The sequence below is a fragment of the Bubalus bubalis genome, chromosome 8 (assembly GCF_019923935.1).
Source record: "Bubalus bubalis isolate 160015118507 breed Murrah chromosome 8, NDDB_SH_1, whole genome shotgun sequence".
NCBI classification, from domain to species: Eukaryota; Metazoa; Chordata; class Mammalia; order Artiodactyla; family Bovidae; genus Bubalus; species Bubalus bubalis.
Genome location: NC_059164.1, coordinates 27,273,239 through 27,293,076, shown reverse-complemented (window position 1 = coordinate 27,293,076; position 19,838 = coordinate 27,273,239). Strand labels below are relative to the sequence as shown.

At 36.5% G+C, this 19,838-nt stretch overlaps 1 protein-coding gene across 3 annotated transcripts in view; it reads right to left on the bottom strand.

The window, feature by feature from the left end:
• Positions 1-19,838, bottom strand: part of HDAC9 (histone deacetylase 9) — a 1,051,976-nt gene that overhangs the window by 37,637 nt on the left and 994,501 nt on the right. For all 3 annotated transcript variants that reach the window (XM_044946509.2, XM_044946510.2, XM_044946511.2), the window contains exon 24: positions 6,216-6,300. In XM_044946509.2, coding sequence (XP_044802444.2) covers positions 6,216-6,300 — 85 coding nt within the window. The remainder of the gene's footprint in view (positions 1-6,215; positions 6,301-19,838) is intronic.

The window sequence follows — 19,838 nt, the reverse complement described above, 5'->3', positions numbered from 1 at the left end:
GTGTATGAGTTTAAAAAATACAGATAAATTTAGCCATACTGACAAATTTCATGTGCAAGAGACAAGGATGTTGTTTCTCCACTGATATACAAGTCTGACAAGATCATATGGTGACATTGCAAATAATGTTCCTTCCTCATTCTGACCTATGTCATCAGTTTGCTGTGGCTGGCATAATAAGGAATTCTAAGACCCCAATCTACTAAACAAGGGAAGAATTCCTAGAGTGAGAGAGAGATGAAAGTGGGGGAAAAGGGAAAAACTTCCTAGAATTCTTCTATGACTCTGCTTCTGATTTGACATTTTTTGGACACATTGCAACACCTTAGAAAAGCAGTGTGGTGACATGTCAAGTAATTTCTTTGGAAATTCCGTAGGAAAGTTAAGTGGCTAGCTTTTTGTCACATGTCTGGTGAGGATTACACTGATATTCATATTATTTTTAAATCCCCTATGTTAGTGATTTTCAACTTGTCAGCTGCAAACCACTGGAGGGCTGCAGGAAAATTTTCAAAGAATCCTCAAATCCTTGTGTACATATATATTTTCTTGGTCCACAAATCAAAAGATACTGTGATTACCACTATGATCATGCAAGAGGTCTACAAAGTTGGTTGACACTTAAAAGGAGTACTCTTCTTTCTCAAATATTTAAATAAATAAAAGGAAACCATGACTATATACTTGTGGTTTCCAAATTTTGAGGTTTCACAGATCAATATCAACATCATTCATTATATGTTTCTCAAACTTAAAATTACAGTCTTTCAAACTATATAAATTTAGTTTTATGGAAAACTCACTTCATGGTTCTTCCTTTCAACATCAGTGAAAGTGTTATCATGGGCCAGGACTGCTGTGAACATGATATCTGGGAATCTTGCTTCTCACATTATTTAGACGAAGGTAAGAGTTCAACGGACTGCGAGTTGTTAGGATGGATTTCAGGAAAGGCTATAAACATATGATAGTCCTTTCTCCTTCTCTGGGCTGACTTTTACCTGGCAATGCTTGTTGGTGATTATAGATGGCCAGTCAACTCTGAGAACTGCCATCTCCAAGCTTAGCAATGGAAATGGTTAGCTCACAAGTAATTCATGTTCTTTCTAGCTTAGAAGTGACTCATCACTGTGGGTTGTAAAAGAGAGTGAAGAAGTGGGCTTTCATGGATGTTTTGCCTGTACTTCTTAATCCCTTGCTCTGCTTGAGCGAACCAAGGAGTATAACCTTAGTTAAAAAGTCAGTCTGGGCTAAGGAAAAAAAAGTGCGGCAAATACTGACGTATTAGCTGACTCATTCATTCAACAAATGTTTGCAGAACACCTATTACATTTCAGACACTGCACAGCAGAGGATACAGCAATTGAAAACAAAGAACATCAGCAAAAACAATCTCTGCCATGAGAAGCACCCAGGAAACATGCCTAATCTAGACTAGGGATGAATGGTGATTCAAGATGGCGTCCCAAAGACATACCATTTGAGCTAAGTCTTGAAAACTGAGTAGGGATGAGGCAGAAGACTTGGTGAGCTGAGTGAAGCGCATGTGCAAACGTGAAACTGCTTGACCATACCTCCCTCTCATCAGAGATGGCTGATCTTTGTATACATCCACCATCCTAAGCTGAAACCCACCCTTATCTGTCAGGGGTGGGAGTGGGGGTTGAGGGGTGGTTCTTTACCTGTCAGGAGAAATAGTTGCCCTACTGTTGCCTTGTAAGGCCTTTTCTTCTCAGCTAAGTAAGTAGTATAAACAAGGACAGGGCAACAAGGATGACTTCGCTGCAAAATACTCACATCCATGTGGCCAGGCAAAGGGCCAACGCTAATCACAGCCTCCAGCACCTGCATACCCTCAGCTGGGGGGCTCAGTTCTCAAAGAGAAAACCACATAACGCCTGTCAGCACCTTGCTCTCTGTCTTGGGACAAGGCAGTCGAGGAACTTGCCTGAATGCTTCCCACATGCTCCAAGGCCTGCTTCTCCACATTTACATGCTTTTCCGATACTGTAGTCCCAAACCCCAGCACAGAAGAATCTTCTGAATCTGGGGTAGGAAGTGAGTGGAAATTCGAACATCTCTTAAAGTTAAAAGGAGTCACCTGTTTGACACTCAGAGACAGGTGAAGAGGCGGCTGCCCTGTTTAACAAAGGCTACCTTCAAGCAAGCTTCCTACACAGGCAGCCCGGGCAGCTGCAAAGGACCCCATGGTCAGAAGGGCTCTCATTCTTGGTTCAATGCTCTGCTGGCATTTTCTGGAAATTATTAATATTTTTTAACAAGGAATCATTCACACATCTTCATTTTGCACTGGGATTGACAAAGTTTTCATGAGTCCTGATAACTTTCCCCACCAAAGGTAAGATGGGGTGTCTAATCAAGGGCCTGGAGCTCTGTAGGAATGTGACATGATAGTGTGTTATAAAACATGTGACATGGAAGTGTGTAATAAAACAGGGAAAAATAAAACTTACAGTACAACTTTATAGTTTTTCAGGAAATATAGCATTGTTTGTTAAGTCAGGTACCTATGATTTTGATTTTCTAAGTTTGTTTCAGTTTGTTACCACTGAAATACCACCTTCTTTTACTGCATTATAGACTTTACACAGTCCCTTTCTGTTTCTTTAGCCTGGAAGAGTAGCCCCAAATACAGACAATTCAAAGAAACACACAAAAATGTACCACACAGTGGTCAAAGCCACAGGACTGAGCCGTTTTCTCTGTACAAATTCTCACCTTGTGTCCCAACTAATGAGAGATCACTATCCTCGTGTATGTATCTTTTCTTTCACCATCTCGACCCACCATTCAGTGCCTTCTCAGCCACAACTGGAGTTCTGCTTATGGTGATGATGCTACTCTCAAATCATGTTTTGGTAAATATGTGTGTGTGTGTGTTTTTTTTTTTTTTTTTTTTTTTTTAACATCACCAGCACCTTGATTTTCATCAGGACAGGCTACATAATTTTCAGGCACAGTGCAAACTGAAATGTGGGCTCCTTGTCTGAAAAGTTTGTGAGAATTTCAAGGCGGCAAGAGTAACAGTATTAAACCTTGACAGGAGCCTTCTAAACATGGGGCCCATATGACTACACTGTTCAAAGCCCATGAAGCCAGCCTTGATTCTCTCTGGCCATAACTGGGGCCCACACCCACTCTTAACCAATCACTGATAAGTGGGTTGAGCCTTAGACTAAGAACAGCTGCCCTGGAGCTGGGCCTAAGTTCATCTTCCCTTGAGTTGTATGGTATCTGGTTGCAAGGATTCATGGGTAAAACCAGGCTTTTTCTGAATAGACATGAGGAACACATAATTACTGAGTAGCCTATAACAGCATCCATGATACCATACTGAATCCATGACTCAGAAGGAGGAATCTGTCTTCAGAAGCCCTCTTTGATACAAGCCTTGGTTCCCTAGGGCCTTGATGGGTTATTCAAGTCATTCTTCCTTGAATCTGCCAACTCCCAATTCCCTTGTACTTCAATCCTTGTCCCTGGTACCAACCCTGCCTGCATGTACAAGTAGGGTGAGAAGATAGGTTCCATCTTCCTGGTGATTATCATATAATTAAGGAACCATGACTGAAAGACCATAAAACACACAAAAACTCAAACAATAGAAAAATTTTAAAAACACCACTCATTAAAATCTCCATGTTAATGTGAGAGGTTTACAGAAGTATCAGATTTAACAAGGTCTCCGTCTAGTCAAGGCTATGGTTTTTCCAGTAGTCATGTATAGATGTGAGAGTTGGACTATAAAGAAAGCTGAGTGCCGAACAACTGATGCTTTTGAACTGTGGTGTTGGAGAAGACTCTCGAGAGTCCCTTGTACTGAAAGGAGATCCAACCAGTCCATCCTAAAGGAGATCAGTCCTGGGTGTTCATTGAAAGGACTGATGTTGAAGCTGAAACTCTAATACTTTGGCCTGATGTGAAGAGCTGACTGATTTGAAAAGACCCTGATGCTGGGAAAGATCGAGGGCAGGATGAGAAGGGTACAACAGAGAATAATATGGTCAGATGGTGTCACCGACTCAATGGACATAGGTTTGGGTGGACTCCAGCAGTTGGTGATGGATAGGGAGGCCTGGCATGCTGCGGTTCATGGGGTCACAAAGAGTCGGACACAACTGAGCAACTAAACAGAACTTGGTGGAATACTCAAGTGAGTTCAGGAGGAAAGAGATTTTTATGGGGGAAGTGGTCAGGGTTGGATATTTGCAATGCATTTTGGAGCAGAAGACACAGATTCAGAATCCACAGGGGCATAATTCTTACACAGAAATTCTGATAGTACAGTAAATTCTTTTCAAAAGTCAAACAGGTTTGTTTGGCGAAAGCAGACTGCACAAGTCACACAATAACGTCAGTGGTGAGAGGAAAAACATCACGCAGGGCAAAGTCATTACTGGGAAGTTAGATCCAATGCAAAAGTCAACAGTACAGTTTCTAAAGATATATATAAACCATGAGTTTTTATACCTATGTGAAACTGTTATTTCCTTCAGAACATTCCCTGTTTCTTCATCTGGCCAAAATCCTGTTCAGACGTTAAGACTAAGCTCAGGCCCTATCACTGCCAAGGAGTCTTCCTCTAACCTTCCTTGAGCCTTTCTCACTTTCCAGTACTTCTCCTTCTGGCTGAAAGGGGCTTAAGGTCTGTTTCTTGTCCATGATCTCAGCACACGCTGTGACTTCTATTAAAATGATCTATTTTGGTGCCTCTCACTCACTGGAATGCAAACTTCCTAATATTAAAAATTCTTCCTTGTTCCTATTCTGTCCTTTGCCTTGATAAGTGCTCCAGTTATTATGTATCAACATGTAATAAGTACTTAAGAATGCCAGTTGGAAGTGATGTGAACATAATATATACAGGGACAATGATTTTTAATAATCTGTGTGTATAATGGCAGAAAAAAGATACTCAGAAAACAAGAATCTATGTGTAAAAAGTAGATAACTTTTCTACTACTGATGACCTTAGTGAGGTGTTAGAAGAGACTGGATAAGCACAAGATGAATGGATTACACAACATGCCAGTCACAACCATATCTCCAAATTACTACTGAGCAAGCAAAGACAAAGACTCAGAGACATAGATGGAAGGTGGCTTCTCCTCCTGTGTTTAAAAAAATGCTTCAACAAAAGAGTTGAAGATTTGATGCTTTCGAACTGTGGTGTTGGAGAAGACTCTTGAGAGCCCCTTGGACAGCAAGGAGACCCAACCACTCAATCCTAAAGGAAATCAATTCATTGAAAGGACTGATGCTGAAGCTGAAACTCTAATACTTTGGCCATTTGATATGAAGAGTTGACTCACTGTAAAAGACCCTGATGCTAGGAGAGATTGAAGGCAGGAGGAAAAGGGGACACCCAGAGGACAAGATTGTTGAATGGCATCACCAACTCAATGCACACGAGTTTGAGCAAACTCCAAGAGACGGTGAAGGACAGGGAAGCCTGAAGTCTTGCAGTCCATGGAGTTGCAAAGAGCTGGACACGACTGAATGACCGAACATCAACAAAACAGTGGCAAAATAAGGACTTTCCAATCCTCCTTCACATTTAATTTTCCATTTGGTTTTCCCATTCATACTAACTTTTATATTAATTTGTGCCTGCTTTCAGTGTGTGTATGTATACACACATGTGTGTGAGCAAGCTCATGCATGTTATCATCTAAAAAGAAAAATTCCTGATAAATTAACACTGATGTGAAAGGAACTGGATAGTTTAAAAAAGTCTCTAACTCTCCCTTTTTGTTCAGTTGGATTTTGTAGTAGGCTTTCTCATGAACTTTTTCTTTAAAACCAGTAAATTATTGGTGAATTCCAACATCACTAGGAGATAACTTACCTCAGTTAACACTGGACAATATAATCACAATTTCTATGTTAATTTCATTGTTTTGTGTAAATACTTAGTGGCAGTAATGAAGAAAATCCAAACACTCTTGGAAAATATGAGAAAAGCAAGGTTCTAAATCCAGAATCTTCCAAATTTGTTATCAGTGCAAGACTGCCACAGTAAAAAGCGAGGCAATAACACATTTAGGTATGAATACATAGGAGCTGCAAATCATAATTACTGCATATATATTCCTTACATTTGAAAAACTCAAATATATTTTTCATATCCTCAATTCTCAATATATGTTTAATGAGTACCTTATTAGAAATATTAAGAAAATTTGAAGACATACTTTGAATTTCAATGATCTTCTGTAGAGAAATAACGGCATTCATATTTGGAGTTTGGTGGAGAACATCTTCTGCAAGTGGCTCCAGCTGTAAGAACAGCAAATGATAACATGAGCAGGACATTATGACTTTGTAAGTTTGACAGAAGCAAACCAAACTGAAACAACCTTAAAAAAAGCTTGCTCCAAGAGCTAATTAACATTTTGCTGATATCAGTTCCAAAAGTGTAGCCAGTTTTATTTTCTGTTTTGCAGCAACATAATTAAATTCCAAGGGGCTTTTCTGTTGGTCACAAAACTAATCTATGAAGTGCCTGAAGCAGGTGCGTGTCTGTATATTAGTCGTATTTAAAAATCCGAGTTACTTGTGTAATTTTTGTAAGTTCCTCACAGAACTAATTCCATCATGTGTGTACATGCGGCCGGGCCCTGCAGACAAAACCTCAGGGAAGCTGAAGTAGACAGAAGGTGGGAAGTCTATTATTCATACTTCCGCAGTGTTTTTGCATCTAACTACCTTATATGTTTGGATATGTCACAGCAGAAAGCCATGGGACATAGCTGCTCTTATTCAATTGCTACTGAATACATAGTAGTGAAAAATTTCAAATATTTTACCAAAGATAAAATAACTGTACACTTTCATTAGGCTTCTACTGTATTCACATCTATGCAGATACTGACGTGGAAGCACAGGACAAATTCCTGTCTTGCAAATCTATCCTGATCTTCTGGAATAACACTGATTTTTCATGGGGAAGCTCAGCAAACATTGTTTCGAAGAAATGAAGAAGAGCTTTAAGTAATTTATGGAGTGTTCTGGCAGGACTAAATCTCATGATGCATCCCTGGGGAATACCTTGGTGATATGGCTTGGTGTGGAGCAGGACGAACTACACAGCCAGAGTGCTTGCAAACAAAATAGCTGTCTAGCTAGTGTGACCCAGAAAGCAAGGAAAGTAATAGTAAAAAAGGGACTGACAACCACAAAAAAAGCTTTTTTGGTAAATTTAAAGCTAGTACTCTCAAACATACCAAACTATTATAAGGCAAGAATGGGAAATGATGTCATTAGACATTGTGCTAAACTATGAATTCATTTATATCCCTTCATCTGTAGGGAAAAAAAAAAAATATAAAAAACTCCGGATTCCAAGTTTCCACAGCATATGCGAGTGAATCTTCCCCCCAGGGTCTCTTTGAATTGATTATTCTATACTTCAGTCATGGAATCTACAACAATAGCACCTTTCTTCCAGATGCCATAGGATAGCAGACTAGCTCAGGGATATTTATACGTGGGTAGATTCACTAAATATAACTTTCCAGGGTGTTTTTCTTAGCTGCCTAAGAAAAACTTTTAAAACATCAAAAGGTTTACTTGCAATATAGTTTGGCCAGAGGGGAAGGAAAAAAAAAAAAAGTGAAACGTTCTGCAGTTTTAACCACTTAAAATTGGTTAAAAATCATTTTTTAAAAATTTGGTATTTCAGATAGTATCTTAAAAAAATATGTTACCCTAGTAACACCCTCTTAACTCAGAGGAACTCCTGAATCATAAACGGAAGGTTACTTGGAAAACTCTTACCCAAGAATTAGACAGGGTTGAGCTACCTTGCTCATAAATAATCTTTCCTTTCACTTCTGTCTCGGGGCTTAGAGAAAAATTTTTCATAGAAATCAGGTAGACTTTCCTAATAAAACGTTCTGAAATATCATTCTGTGTTCGAGTACTTAAGAACAAAGGCACAACATTGTATCAGCATATTTGGTTCTTAGAAAAGCTTTCCTGCAACTTCAGGGTGAACATGGTGACACGCTGAAAGGTGCTGGCTCCTGGAACGGGAGCCACAGCAGAGCATGAACGTGAAAACCTCAGTTCTGGAATGCTCTCACATTAGGTCTGTGGGCTATTTTTAGGACTTAGGTTATGTAGAAAATAAAGGTGATTCAGGGTGTTAAGAGTAAAAATACAAACAGCCCTAAACCTCCAATTTGGAATCCTCAGTTAGATACGATAAAGTTGTGTCTATTTATGAAAGTAACCTAGAGAATTAAGGCAATTACATTGATAATTTAAGCCTCCCAAACTGTTTTCCTGCATGTTTTAGGTGAATGTCATTTAGAGGATTTAACCTTCAGTAAATTGCCCAATTTGTTTCATTTTGAATGTATACACATAGACAGAGTTGAATTCACATGGTTCTCAATGTAGGTTCTTTATTTTTTCTCTAGTAGCTCTGCCGAGAAGGCAGTGGGTAATACTCTCAGTTGGCAAGAAGGCAAGCAACATTTAGATTCTGTTTTCATAAAATTAAAACCTTGTCTAGAGGACCACAGAATTGAGTTATCTTCTCTAGAAGAGTTTGCTGATTTAATAATTCACAATTATAAGCTCTAAAACATGTAACTAAAGCATCTATTTTATAAATATTTATGAGTATTGGTCATTATTAGTAAAATCTAATAACTAGCTGTAATAAAATATTAAATAGTCATATTTTATAAAATTGGAGGAAAAAGAATATACAGTAAAGCTGTATTATGTATTTAGTTTGGCTGATAATATGTAGCAAAAATACTGGCAATGTGGCTACTCAATGTTAGTAAGAACTATTAAAAGATAAATAAGGAAGTATTGCAATAATTTATGCAAACCCAAGAACTTCTTCATGTTTTATACTAGATAAAACAGATGTAGATGTAGGAAATCACACCTATCCTGCCATCTTTGTTGCACAATTCCATCAAGTAATAATAGTTGTAAGATACACTAGATGATTTTAACACAACTTCTTGACATCTGAAGCTCTCGTCTAGATTTCCTATATCTAAAGCTTAAATGCAATCATTACAGCAATTCTTAATATAGATTTTCAGACTCAATACAGGGATATTTATTTTTCTGTATCTTTTACAGAAAGTTACAATACTATATTAATACAATTCAGATGATGTTTGTTAAGTTGCACATACCATGTAATTTCTAAGTACTATAGCTATTTTAATGCATCATAAAAGTTGTGGCCATTATAATGTTGTGAATAAATAATTTTTAGATTCTTTAGAACCAGATCATTTAAAATATCAAAAATCATTTTTGCTGGCACTAATGGAAATAGGCAAGGGTATCCTTGGAGAAGCTCAAAACTTACTTTGTACTTAAGAGACAAGGAAATCATGTCTATTATTTTCGTGATTCAGAAAAGAACAGAAAAAAAAGCTAATCAGATTTTACAAAATATAACAGGTACGCGAGGATAGATGCACACATCAACCAAGAAAATGATCTACTAACTAATCTTAGATTTTATATTACATTTCTCAGATATGCCAAGTATTTTTACACTCTTACACCTTTATGTATTCTGTTCCCTCTGAATTTTATTTTCCCCATCCTTCTTTGAACTGAAACCTTACTAAAGCATTCAAGGACTAACACAAACACTGTCTGCTCTGAACTCTCGTCTAAAATCCTCTGATGGAGCAAATTGCTTCCACCTCTTTGTCTCCTTTGCACACAAATACTCTGGTTTACTCAACACACAGTATTGTAATCAGTCATGTGTGTCATACTCTATTTTGTTGTAACCAATGTAAAGGCAAAGATAGGGCCTAGTATATAATAGGCACTAAAAAAAAAAGTTGAATGAATGGAGAAAGGATTAATTGAAAGAAAATATGGGGAAAAAGAAAACAAGTTAAAGCGTTAGTCACTCAGTCGTGTCCAACTCTTTGCAACCCCATGGACTGAAGTTTTCCAGGCTTCTCTGTCCATGGAATTCTCCAGGCAAGAATACTGGAATGGGTTCCCATCTCCTTCTCCAAGGGATCTTTCCGATCCAGGGACCGAACTCAGGTCTTCTGCATTGAAGGCAGATTCTTTAACATCTGACCCACCAGGTACCCTTAAAACATGGGAGATAGGCTTTAGGTGGCTCTCCAAAATCAACTGACCTAAATGGAGCAGATTCTTCCTCTTAGTTGCCTGCCATAATCAGGGCATGTTTTTAGACTAAAAGAGCAGGAAAATCAACAAAGATAATTCATTTTTAAATCAAAATAATTGATTTTAATTGATGTTTTAACTGATTTTTAATCAATTTTGTTAAACTTAATAATTCTAATAATGTATAAATGATTTTGTATAGGATTTCTAAATATACAGTCATGTCTTATGAATAATGATTTATTTATGCCACTCCAATCTTACTATTTTTTAATTTCTTTTTCTTACCCTATTGCACTGTCTGGGACCACAAATATAATGGTAAAATGAAGCAGTGAGAGTAGGCACCTTTGTCATGTTTTTTATTTCAAAGAAAAATTCTCAGATTTCACCTTTAAATTTGAGGCATACTATAGAATATTTGTAGATATCCTTTATCAAGTTAATAAATTTTCCTTTTATTCCCAGTTTACCAAAAGTAGTTCATAATTCAGTATTTAATTTTTCAACTAATTTTTAAACATCTATTGAAATGGTCACATTTCTTCTTCATCCCCTTAATGTGGTGAATTATAACAACTAATTTTGGAATGTTAATATGTTACATTTGTGGCCTAAACACAATTATGGGTTTTTAAGATAATGATGAACTACTAATATTTTGTACAGGGTTTTAATTACTATATTTATGAGCACAATTTTCCTGTAATATTCTTTTCTTATAAAGTTATTTTCAGTTTGGGTATCTATATTATACTAGTTTAAAAAAAAAAACAGTTGTGAAATATTCTTTTCCTATCTTTCCCTTTAGTCTAAAACAATATAAATTATTAGCAGAATGCACTGATGAAGCCATATGGGTCTGGTGTTTTCTGCAGGTATATTTAGTATTGAAGATTCAATTTTGTTAATTATAGTAGTGTTCAAGTTTTCTGGCTTTTTGATTCAGTTTTTGCAAGCTTATATTCTTACAAGGATTTTTCCATTTCAAATAGAATTTCAATTTTCTTTTACATGAGGTTTTAAAAAAACAATTCTCTTATAATCTTTTTAATACATTAAAATCTCTAGTAAAGTTCCCTTTTTCATTCAGAGAGGTGGTAATGTAGGATTTCTCTTTCAACCAATCTTTCCAGAGTTCTATCAATGTTGAGAACTATTTCAAAGAACTAAAATTTGACATTATTAATCTTATATATTGTATGCTTGTTTTTATTTTGTTTCTTTATATTTCATTCACTCACTCCATGTTTAATTTGTGCTTTGATTTTCTAATTTCTTGAGTTCTGTGTTTCTGTCTGTAATTTTAAGCTTTCTTTCAATATATGCATTTAAAGCTTACATTTGTCTGTAAATTCAGGTTATAGTTCCATAATACTTCAGCTCAAAATACTAATTTTTACCATGATTTTTTTTGACACATGAGAGACTGTATTTTGAAATCTCCAAATATAGATTTTCTATTTGTCTTTTTATTTCAAATTATACAACCACTTTATTTTTTAGTCTTATTTTTTATTTTGTATCATCAGTATTTTATTTTTAATTGTATTGTAGAATACTTAACATGAGATCTAACTACTTAACACACTTTTTAAGTATGCAATACATTATTACTTACTATATGTACCATGTTGTAGAGGACAACTCTAGAGCTTATTTGTCTTGCTTGATGGAATCTTATGCCCATGGATTAATAACTCCCCAATTGCCCTTCTCCTCATCCCCTGATACCACCATTCCACTCTTTGATTTTATGGATTTAATTATTTTATATACCATGTAAGTGGAATCATGCAATGTATGTCTTTTTGCAAATGGATTATTTCACTTGACATGTCTTCAAAGTTTATCCATGTTGTTGCATAGTGCAGAATTTGCTTCCTTTTAAACACTGACTAGTATTCCATTGTATGCATCTATTACATTTACTTATGCAGTCATCTGTCAATGCACATTTAGCTGTGTCTATACCTTGGCTATGCTGGCTAGCACTGCAATGTTCATAGAGCTAGTATCTCTTTGAGATCCTGATTTCGATTCTTTTGAATAAATATCCTAATGTGGGATTGCTGGATCACATGGTAGTACTCCATTTAACTTTCTGAGGGTCCTCTCTACTCTTTCCCATAGCAGTTGTACCATTTTGTATCTTCATGGACATAGTGCAAAAGTTCTACTTGCTCTATGTACTTGCCAACACCTGTTGTCTTTTTTTTTCCCTTAATAGCGCTGTTCAGTCGCTCAGGTGTGTCCAACTCTTTGCAACCCTATGGACTGCAGCACTCCAGGCTTGCCTGTCCTTCACTATCTCCAGAGTATGCTCAAACTCATGTCCAATGAGTTGGTGATGCCATCCAACCATCTCATCCTCTGTCACGCCCTTCTCCTCCTGCCTTCAGTCTTTCCCAGCATCAGGGTCTTTTCCAGTGAGTTGGCTCTTCGTATCAGGTGGCCAAAGTACTGGAGCTTCAGCATCAGTCCTTCTAGTGAATATTTAGGGTTGATTTCTTTAGGATTGACTGCTTGGAACTCCTTGCAGTCCAAGGGACTCTCAAGAGTCTTCTCTAGCACCACAGTTCAAAAGCATCAATTCTTTGGCATTCATCCTTCGTTGTGGTCCAACTCTCACATCCATACATGACTACTGGAAAAACCATAGCTTTGACTATATGGACCTTTGTTGTCAAAGTAATGTCTCTGCTTTTTAATATGCTGTCTAGGTTTGTCACAGATTTTCTTCCAGTTAGCAAGCGTCTTTTAATTTGATGGCTGCAGTTACCAGCTGCAGTGATTTTGGAGCCCAAGAAAATAAAGTCTGTCACTGTTTCCATTTTTTATAATAGTCATCCTGATATTATGACACATGGAAGTGATATCTCATTGTGGTTTTGACATACTTTTCCCTGATTAGTGATGCTAAGCATTTTTCATATAACTGATGGTGATTTGTATTAACATATCTTTTTGGGAGAAATGTTTATTCAATCCTTAGCCCATTTAAAAATCAGGTTTATTATATTTTAGTACTGAGCTGTTAAGTGTTCCTTATATGATTTGGATATGAACACTTTATCAGATATACAGTGTGCAAATATTTTCTCCCATCCACAGGTTGTCGTTTTTCTCTGTTAATTCTCTTTTTTGTTGTACACAGGCTTTCTAGTTTGATGCAGTCCCGCTGGCTCGTTCTGTTTTGTTGTCAGTGCTTTTGGCATCATATCCATGAAATTATTGCTAAGAGCAAAGTCACAAAAGTTAAACCTTATTTTCTTTTTAGAATTTGTATAGTTTGAGGTCTTATGTTAAAGTATTTAACTCTTACCAGTTTATTTTTGTGTATGGAGCAAGATAAAGTTTCAGTTTCATTCTTTTATAAGTGGATATCTAGCTTCCCCAATATCATTGTTAAAGAGACAACCCTTTCTCCATTTTGCACTCCTGGCACTCTTTTGAAGATCAGTTGACATATATGTGAGGACTTATTTCTATTTTGATTACTGTAGCTTTGTAATGTTTTTGAAATCAGGATACATTAACCTTCCAACTTTGCTCCTCTTTCTCAAGATTGCTTTTTTATTTGTGGTCTTTTGTGATTACATATGAACTTTAGAATATTTTTTCTATCTCTGTAAAAAAATGCTATTGGGACTTTGATAGGAATTGTAATCCAATCTCTAGGCTCACTTTGGACAGTATGGGCATTTTTACAATATAAAGTCTTCTAATCCATGAATGTGGGATATCTTTCTATTTGTTTATGTTATGTAATATATATTCTAGTTTAGTTTCACTATGATATTATACTCTGCATGAAATCAATTAATTGAAATTTAATGAAACTTGCAGTACATCCACAAATATAATAATCTATTTTTGAAAACTTTACAAGTGTCCATGAAAAGAATGATATTCTGCAGTTACTGGGTATGGCCGATCATATATTTCAATTAAGGCATGTTTATTGAGGTGCTTAAATCTTATATATACTTCCCTTTTTACTGTCTTCTTTATCAGCTACTGAAAGAGGTATCTTAAAGTCTATCACTATGATCGTGGTATTCATTATTCCTTCCATTTGTTTCATTCAATGTTTTCTTGCTATGTTTTGAAGCTCTGTTATTAAATTATAACTTTGAATTTTTTATCTTACTAGTTAACAGAATATTTGAACTGTGAACCGTATATCTCTAGTTGTTTTTTCTTTGTCTTAAAGTTCACTTAACTGATACTGGTATAGCCACGTAAGTTTTCCTTTGTGTATTTCTGTAGTTTAACTTTTTCTTCACCTTTTATATTCCAACTTTCTTTGTCATTATATCACAGGAAGTGTGCCTTTTAACAGTATTTTTATTACTATGTGATAATCTCTGCCTTTAATGGTGAACTAAATCCATATATTTATGTGGCTCAGACAGTAAAGAATCTGCCTGCAATGCAGGAGACCCAGGTTCAATCCCTGGATTGGGAAGATCCCCTGGAGAAGGGAATGGCTACCCATTTCAGTATTCTTGCCTGGAAAATGCCATGGACAAGTGACTGGTGGGCTACAGTCCACAGGGTTGCAAAGAGTTGGACACAACTGAGCGATTAACACTTGTGTATGAAATTGCACAAGGTTATTCTAAAATTGCATACAAAAACACAGAGGGGAGAAATGTAACCAAGACTGTCTTGAAGAAAAACAAACTGGGAGATTTCTTCGACCACATATCAAGATTTCCTATACCACTATGAAGTAAAGATAGTTTGACAATGTCACAAGGATAGAAAATGAGACCTGTGGAGAAGTTTAGAGTCTCCATGTATATATGTAGAAAGACACCACTGCTGACCCATAAGAGATGAATGGTCTTTTCAATATATGGTACTAGATTAAATATATATTCACATTAAAAAACCTTATGTACCCCAATGTTCATTGCAGCACTATTCACAATAGTCAGGACATGGAAGCAAACTAAATGTCTATCAACAGAGGAATGAATAAAGAAGATATGGTACATATATACAATGGTACATTATTGTTGTTGTTTAGTCACTAAGTCATGTCCAACTCCTTTGTGACCCCATGGACTTTAGCCTGTCAGTTTCCTCTGTCCATGGGATTTCCCAAGCAAGAATACTACAGTGGTCCTTTTCCAGGGGATCTTCCTGACTCAGGGATCGAACCTGCTTCTCCTGCATTAGAAGACAGATTCATTACCACTGAGCCATCTAGGAAGCCTGTACAATGGCGTATTACTCAGCAATAAAAAGAACAAAATAATGCCATTTGCACCAACATGGATGCACTTGAAGAGACTGTCATACTAAGTAAGTCAGAAAAAGACAAATATCATATATCACTTACATGTGGAATCCAAAAAAAGGGTACAAATGAAATTATTTATAAAACATAAGCAGAATCACAGATGTAGAAAACAAACTTATGGTTGCCAGGGGATGGGGGAAGAGGGATAAATTGGGAGGTTGAGACAAACATACACACACACTGCTATACATAAAATAGATAACCAATAAGAACCTGCTGTATAGCACAGGGAACTCTACTCAATACTCTGTAATGGCATAAAAGCAATTATCCTTCAATAAAAAATAAATTAATTAAAAAAAGTGAATACATGTATAACTGATTCACTTGGCTGTACACCTGAAATTAACACAACATTGTAAATCACCTATACCACAAGAAAAAGTTTAAAAAAACTTAACTTCTATGTTATGCTATATACATATTCAATTCCTGAAGAACTGTGCATCTAAATGTTCAAGCAAAATCTTTAAGAAGAGATTATAGAATACGTTCAGGATTTAGAATATATGGAAAGAATTCAAAAAGAATTAATCCTAAAGGAAATGATTAATAAATAAAAGTAATTTTCAATGTAGTACTATTTACCAATGTACACGATTAAGAAGGTGAAAAGACAGATAAAATATTTCAACATATGAAACCAACAACAGACTCTACAAAGAGCTGCTTAAATCAGTAAAAAAAAAAAAAAAAAAAAAAAAGATAGTCTGAAAGTAAACAAAAAACCTGAAAACGTTCTTCAATAGGTGAAAAAGTGAAAGTGTTAGTTGTGTCTGACTCTTTGGAACTGCCTGGACTACAGCCTGCTAGGCTCCTCTATCCTTGGAATTCTCCAGGCAAGAATACTGGAGTGGAAAGCTATTCCCTTCTCCAGGGGATCTTCCCAACCCAGGGATCAAACCTAGGTCTCCCAAATTGCAGAAGATTCTTTACCATCTGAGCTGCTGCTGCTGCTGCTGCTGCTGCTGCTGCTAAGTCGCTTCAGTCGTGTCCGACTCTGTGAGACCCTGTAGATGGCAACCCACCAGGCTCCCCCGTCCCTGGCATTCTCCAGGCAAGAACACTGGAGTGGGTTGCCATTTCTTTCTCCAATGCATGAAAGTGAAAAGTGAAAGTGAAGTCGCTCAGTCGTGTCTGACTCTTAGCGACCCCATGGACCGCAGCCCACCAGGCTCCTCCGTCCATGGGATTTTCCAGGCAAGAGTACTGGTGCCATTGCCTTCTCCACTAGGGATGTACAAATAATAAACAGAAGAGCTGCTTAAGTTCATTAGTATTCCGGAAAAGCAAGGCCACGATTATATACTACTATACACCCAATATAATGTCTAAAATTTTAAAAGTCTGCTGATGCCAAGATTTGGTGGGATGCAGAATAATGGAAATAGGTATTATGCTGCTGATAGAGTATGAATTGTGACAACCCCCATGGAAAGCAGTTTGATATTTTCTACAAAAAAATAAATATATGGATACTTCATGACCCAGCAATAATTCTACCTTTAGATATATGCTGAACAAAAATGTGTGTTCAAATGTACCAAAAAGATATATAAAATGTCTATCACAGCAGTGTTACTAATGGTCCCTAAACTAAAAAAAATTCCCTATATTCATCAAAAGTAGAATAGATAAATAAATCATGACATTGTCCTGGAAATTCTTTTTATAGAATCTAATAATGAAAATGAAGAAACTATAGCTAACTGCAATAACATGGATTAATCCCACAATGTTGAGCAAAAGAAGTTAGATGCAAAGGCATGTGTATCTATAGTATGATTTCATGTATATAAATCTCAAAAACAGGAACAGGTAAATTAAAATCTTATGTTAAGAACTAAAAACCTGGTTACTTGCAGAAAAGAGAAAGGAAGTACTAATTGGGAAAGTATGTATGTGAACTATTGAGGTACTGAAATTATTGTCCCCGTTGATGGTTATATATGTGTTGTATTTGTGATATTTCTGAGTTGTACATTCATGCCTAAACCAGTTTTCTGGGTAAATATTATATTGACTAATTAAAAGCAATTTAAAAAGAGAATATGTTTTCTAGCATAAGGGAATAGGGAAACTAAATCTACTTCTACTTCTTGAGTCCATGCTTTTTCTACTATATTATGGCACATCTAAGGAAAAAAAAGTGAGATTATAGATTTTGCAGCAAGAACAAGTTATATTCTTAAATGCACGCCACAAATTCACTTACAAAGGGAACTGAAAGTCCCCTATAACATGCAAAGCAACTCAGAAAAGAAACAGAGAAAGCGTTCAGTTGTCAGGACCAAAGATATTGTGGAATTTTGGAAGAATATGATGATCAAGACCAAGAGGATAAGGGCAGCAGACTGTCATATAGACCTGACCCTCCATGCTGATGAACTATTTTCAATTCCCTAGTGAGGAGGGATTGGTGGTTAAAACCCAGCTATCATTTAAATAATTATCTTAGAGATGTCTGCAATTAGTTGTATATGTTTAATTTGATTGCTTAAGTAAATCTGGATATAATTTTATCCATATTGTGATTCATGAGTCATTCTCCAAATAACTCTTTACTCATTTGGAGTCATTAAAATCCTTGACTAAACAGATGGGGGGGAAAGTAAATCAGAACAGATTCTACAGATCATCAAGTTACTATACTGACAGACTACTGAGATTATTCAGACTGAATCTGCCTGCAGCCTACCTTCATACAGACAATGGTGACATCACACAGCAATAAAGAAACGTCTCTGGCCAAGGGACGTGATATAAACCTAACATATCTTATGAGAATATCAGGAGGACCAAGAGGCAAAGGGTATAGTCATGGCCATTCAATTCACAGGAGATACTGAAGGATTCCTTTAAAAAATAACAGGAACAAGTGGGCTAGCCTAACAGATTATTACAGTGGTTATTACTCTATTACTTGAGTTCTACCCAAAGCTACTGCAGCTCAGAGACATGGAGCTTATACAATATATCAGCCAGTGAATGGAAGGAGGAAGACCATAAGGAAGTGCCTCTGTTTGCTATCATATCCAAATAGTATATCACAGCTTCCATGATACTTAACTGGAAAGTTTGGACACAGTGGCATATTTAAGTATCTATGATAATAATTAAATAACTAAAAGTGAACTTACAGGTAAAAAGAAGGAGGAATAATGGTCTGTTAGAAAGAAGATAAGGAGAAGGCAATGGCACCCCACTCCAGTACTCTTGCCTGGAAAATCCCATGACGGAGGAGCCTGGTAGGCTGCAGGCCATGGGGTCGCTAAGAGTCGGACATTACTGAGCGACTTCACTTTCACTTTTCACTTTCATGCATTGGAGAAGGAAACGGCACCCCACTCCAGCGTTCTTGCCTGGAGAATCCCAGGGATGGGGGAGCCTGGTGGGCTGCCGTCTATGGGGTCACACAGAGTCGGACAAGACTGAAGCGACTTAGCAGCAGCAGAAAGAGGATAATGAGTACAAATAGTTGCATAATTCAGACTATTGATATTTTGTTTAAACATTGAGGTTAGAGTGTAACTTTGCAATATAATGAGAAAACATTTCAAAATGCACAGCTGAGTTAGGAAAATACTACATATATTAAAAGGTGCATGTTAAACTGAAGTTTCAGTAACATTTAAGGGATGTGTGGTCCATAGTTGATTAAAAAAGCTTAATTCATTTTATAAGCAAAAAATCTTGTTTCCAAGTCCCTGTTTTACAAAATAAGTTTAAATCTGATAGTTACATTTTGTAAGTCTTCATGTTTCATTGTCTGTGATTCTTATTTGTCTTATCCTCACTGGCTTTTTAATTTTCTCTTCTTTATTTTTTTTAAATTTTATTTTATTTTTAAACTTTACATAATTGTATTAGTTTTGCCAAATATCAAAATGAATCCACCACAGGTATACATGTGTTCCCCATCCTGAACCCTCCTCCCTCCTCCCTCCCCATACCATCCCTCTGGGTCATCCCAGTGCACCAGCCCCAAGCATCCAGTATCGTGCAGCGAAACTGGACTGGCAACTCGTTTCATACATGATATTTTACATGTGATTTGCATGTGTTTATCTTAACTTTTTGTTAAGTAGAACAGTATTTTTACTATACTGTTTTTGAAATGTTGACTTTTCTGCTAAGAAGACCCATTTCATATCATGTAGCAGTGGTACAGTGCTAAATGTTTAACAGCTGACTCAAAAATAGCTGTAATTTGTATTAATAGCATTTGCTGATTGCCATGGTGTAAATACTCCTACCAGGGCTTATTTCAAGCTAACAATGTGATATCACTGAACTCAGATTTAAGTGGAGAGACACACACTTAGCTCTCATGAGCTATTAAGAGGAAGCTCTAAATAGCATT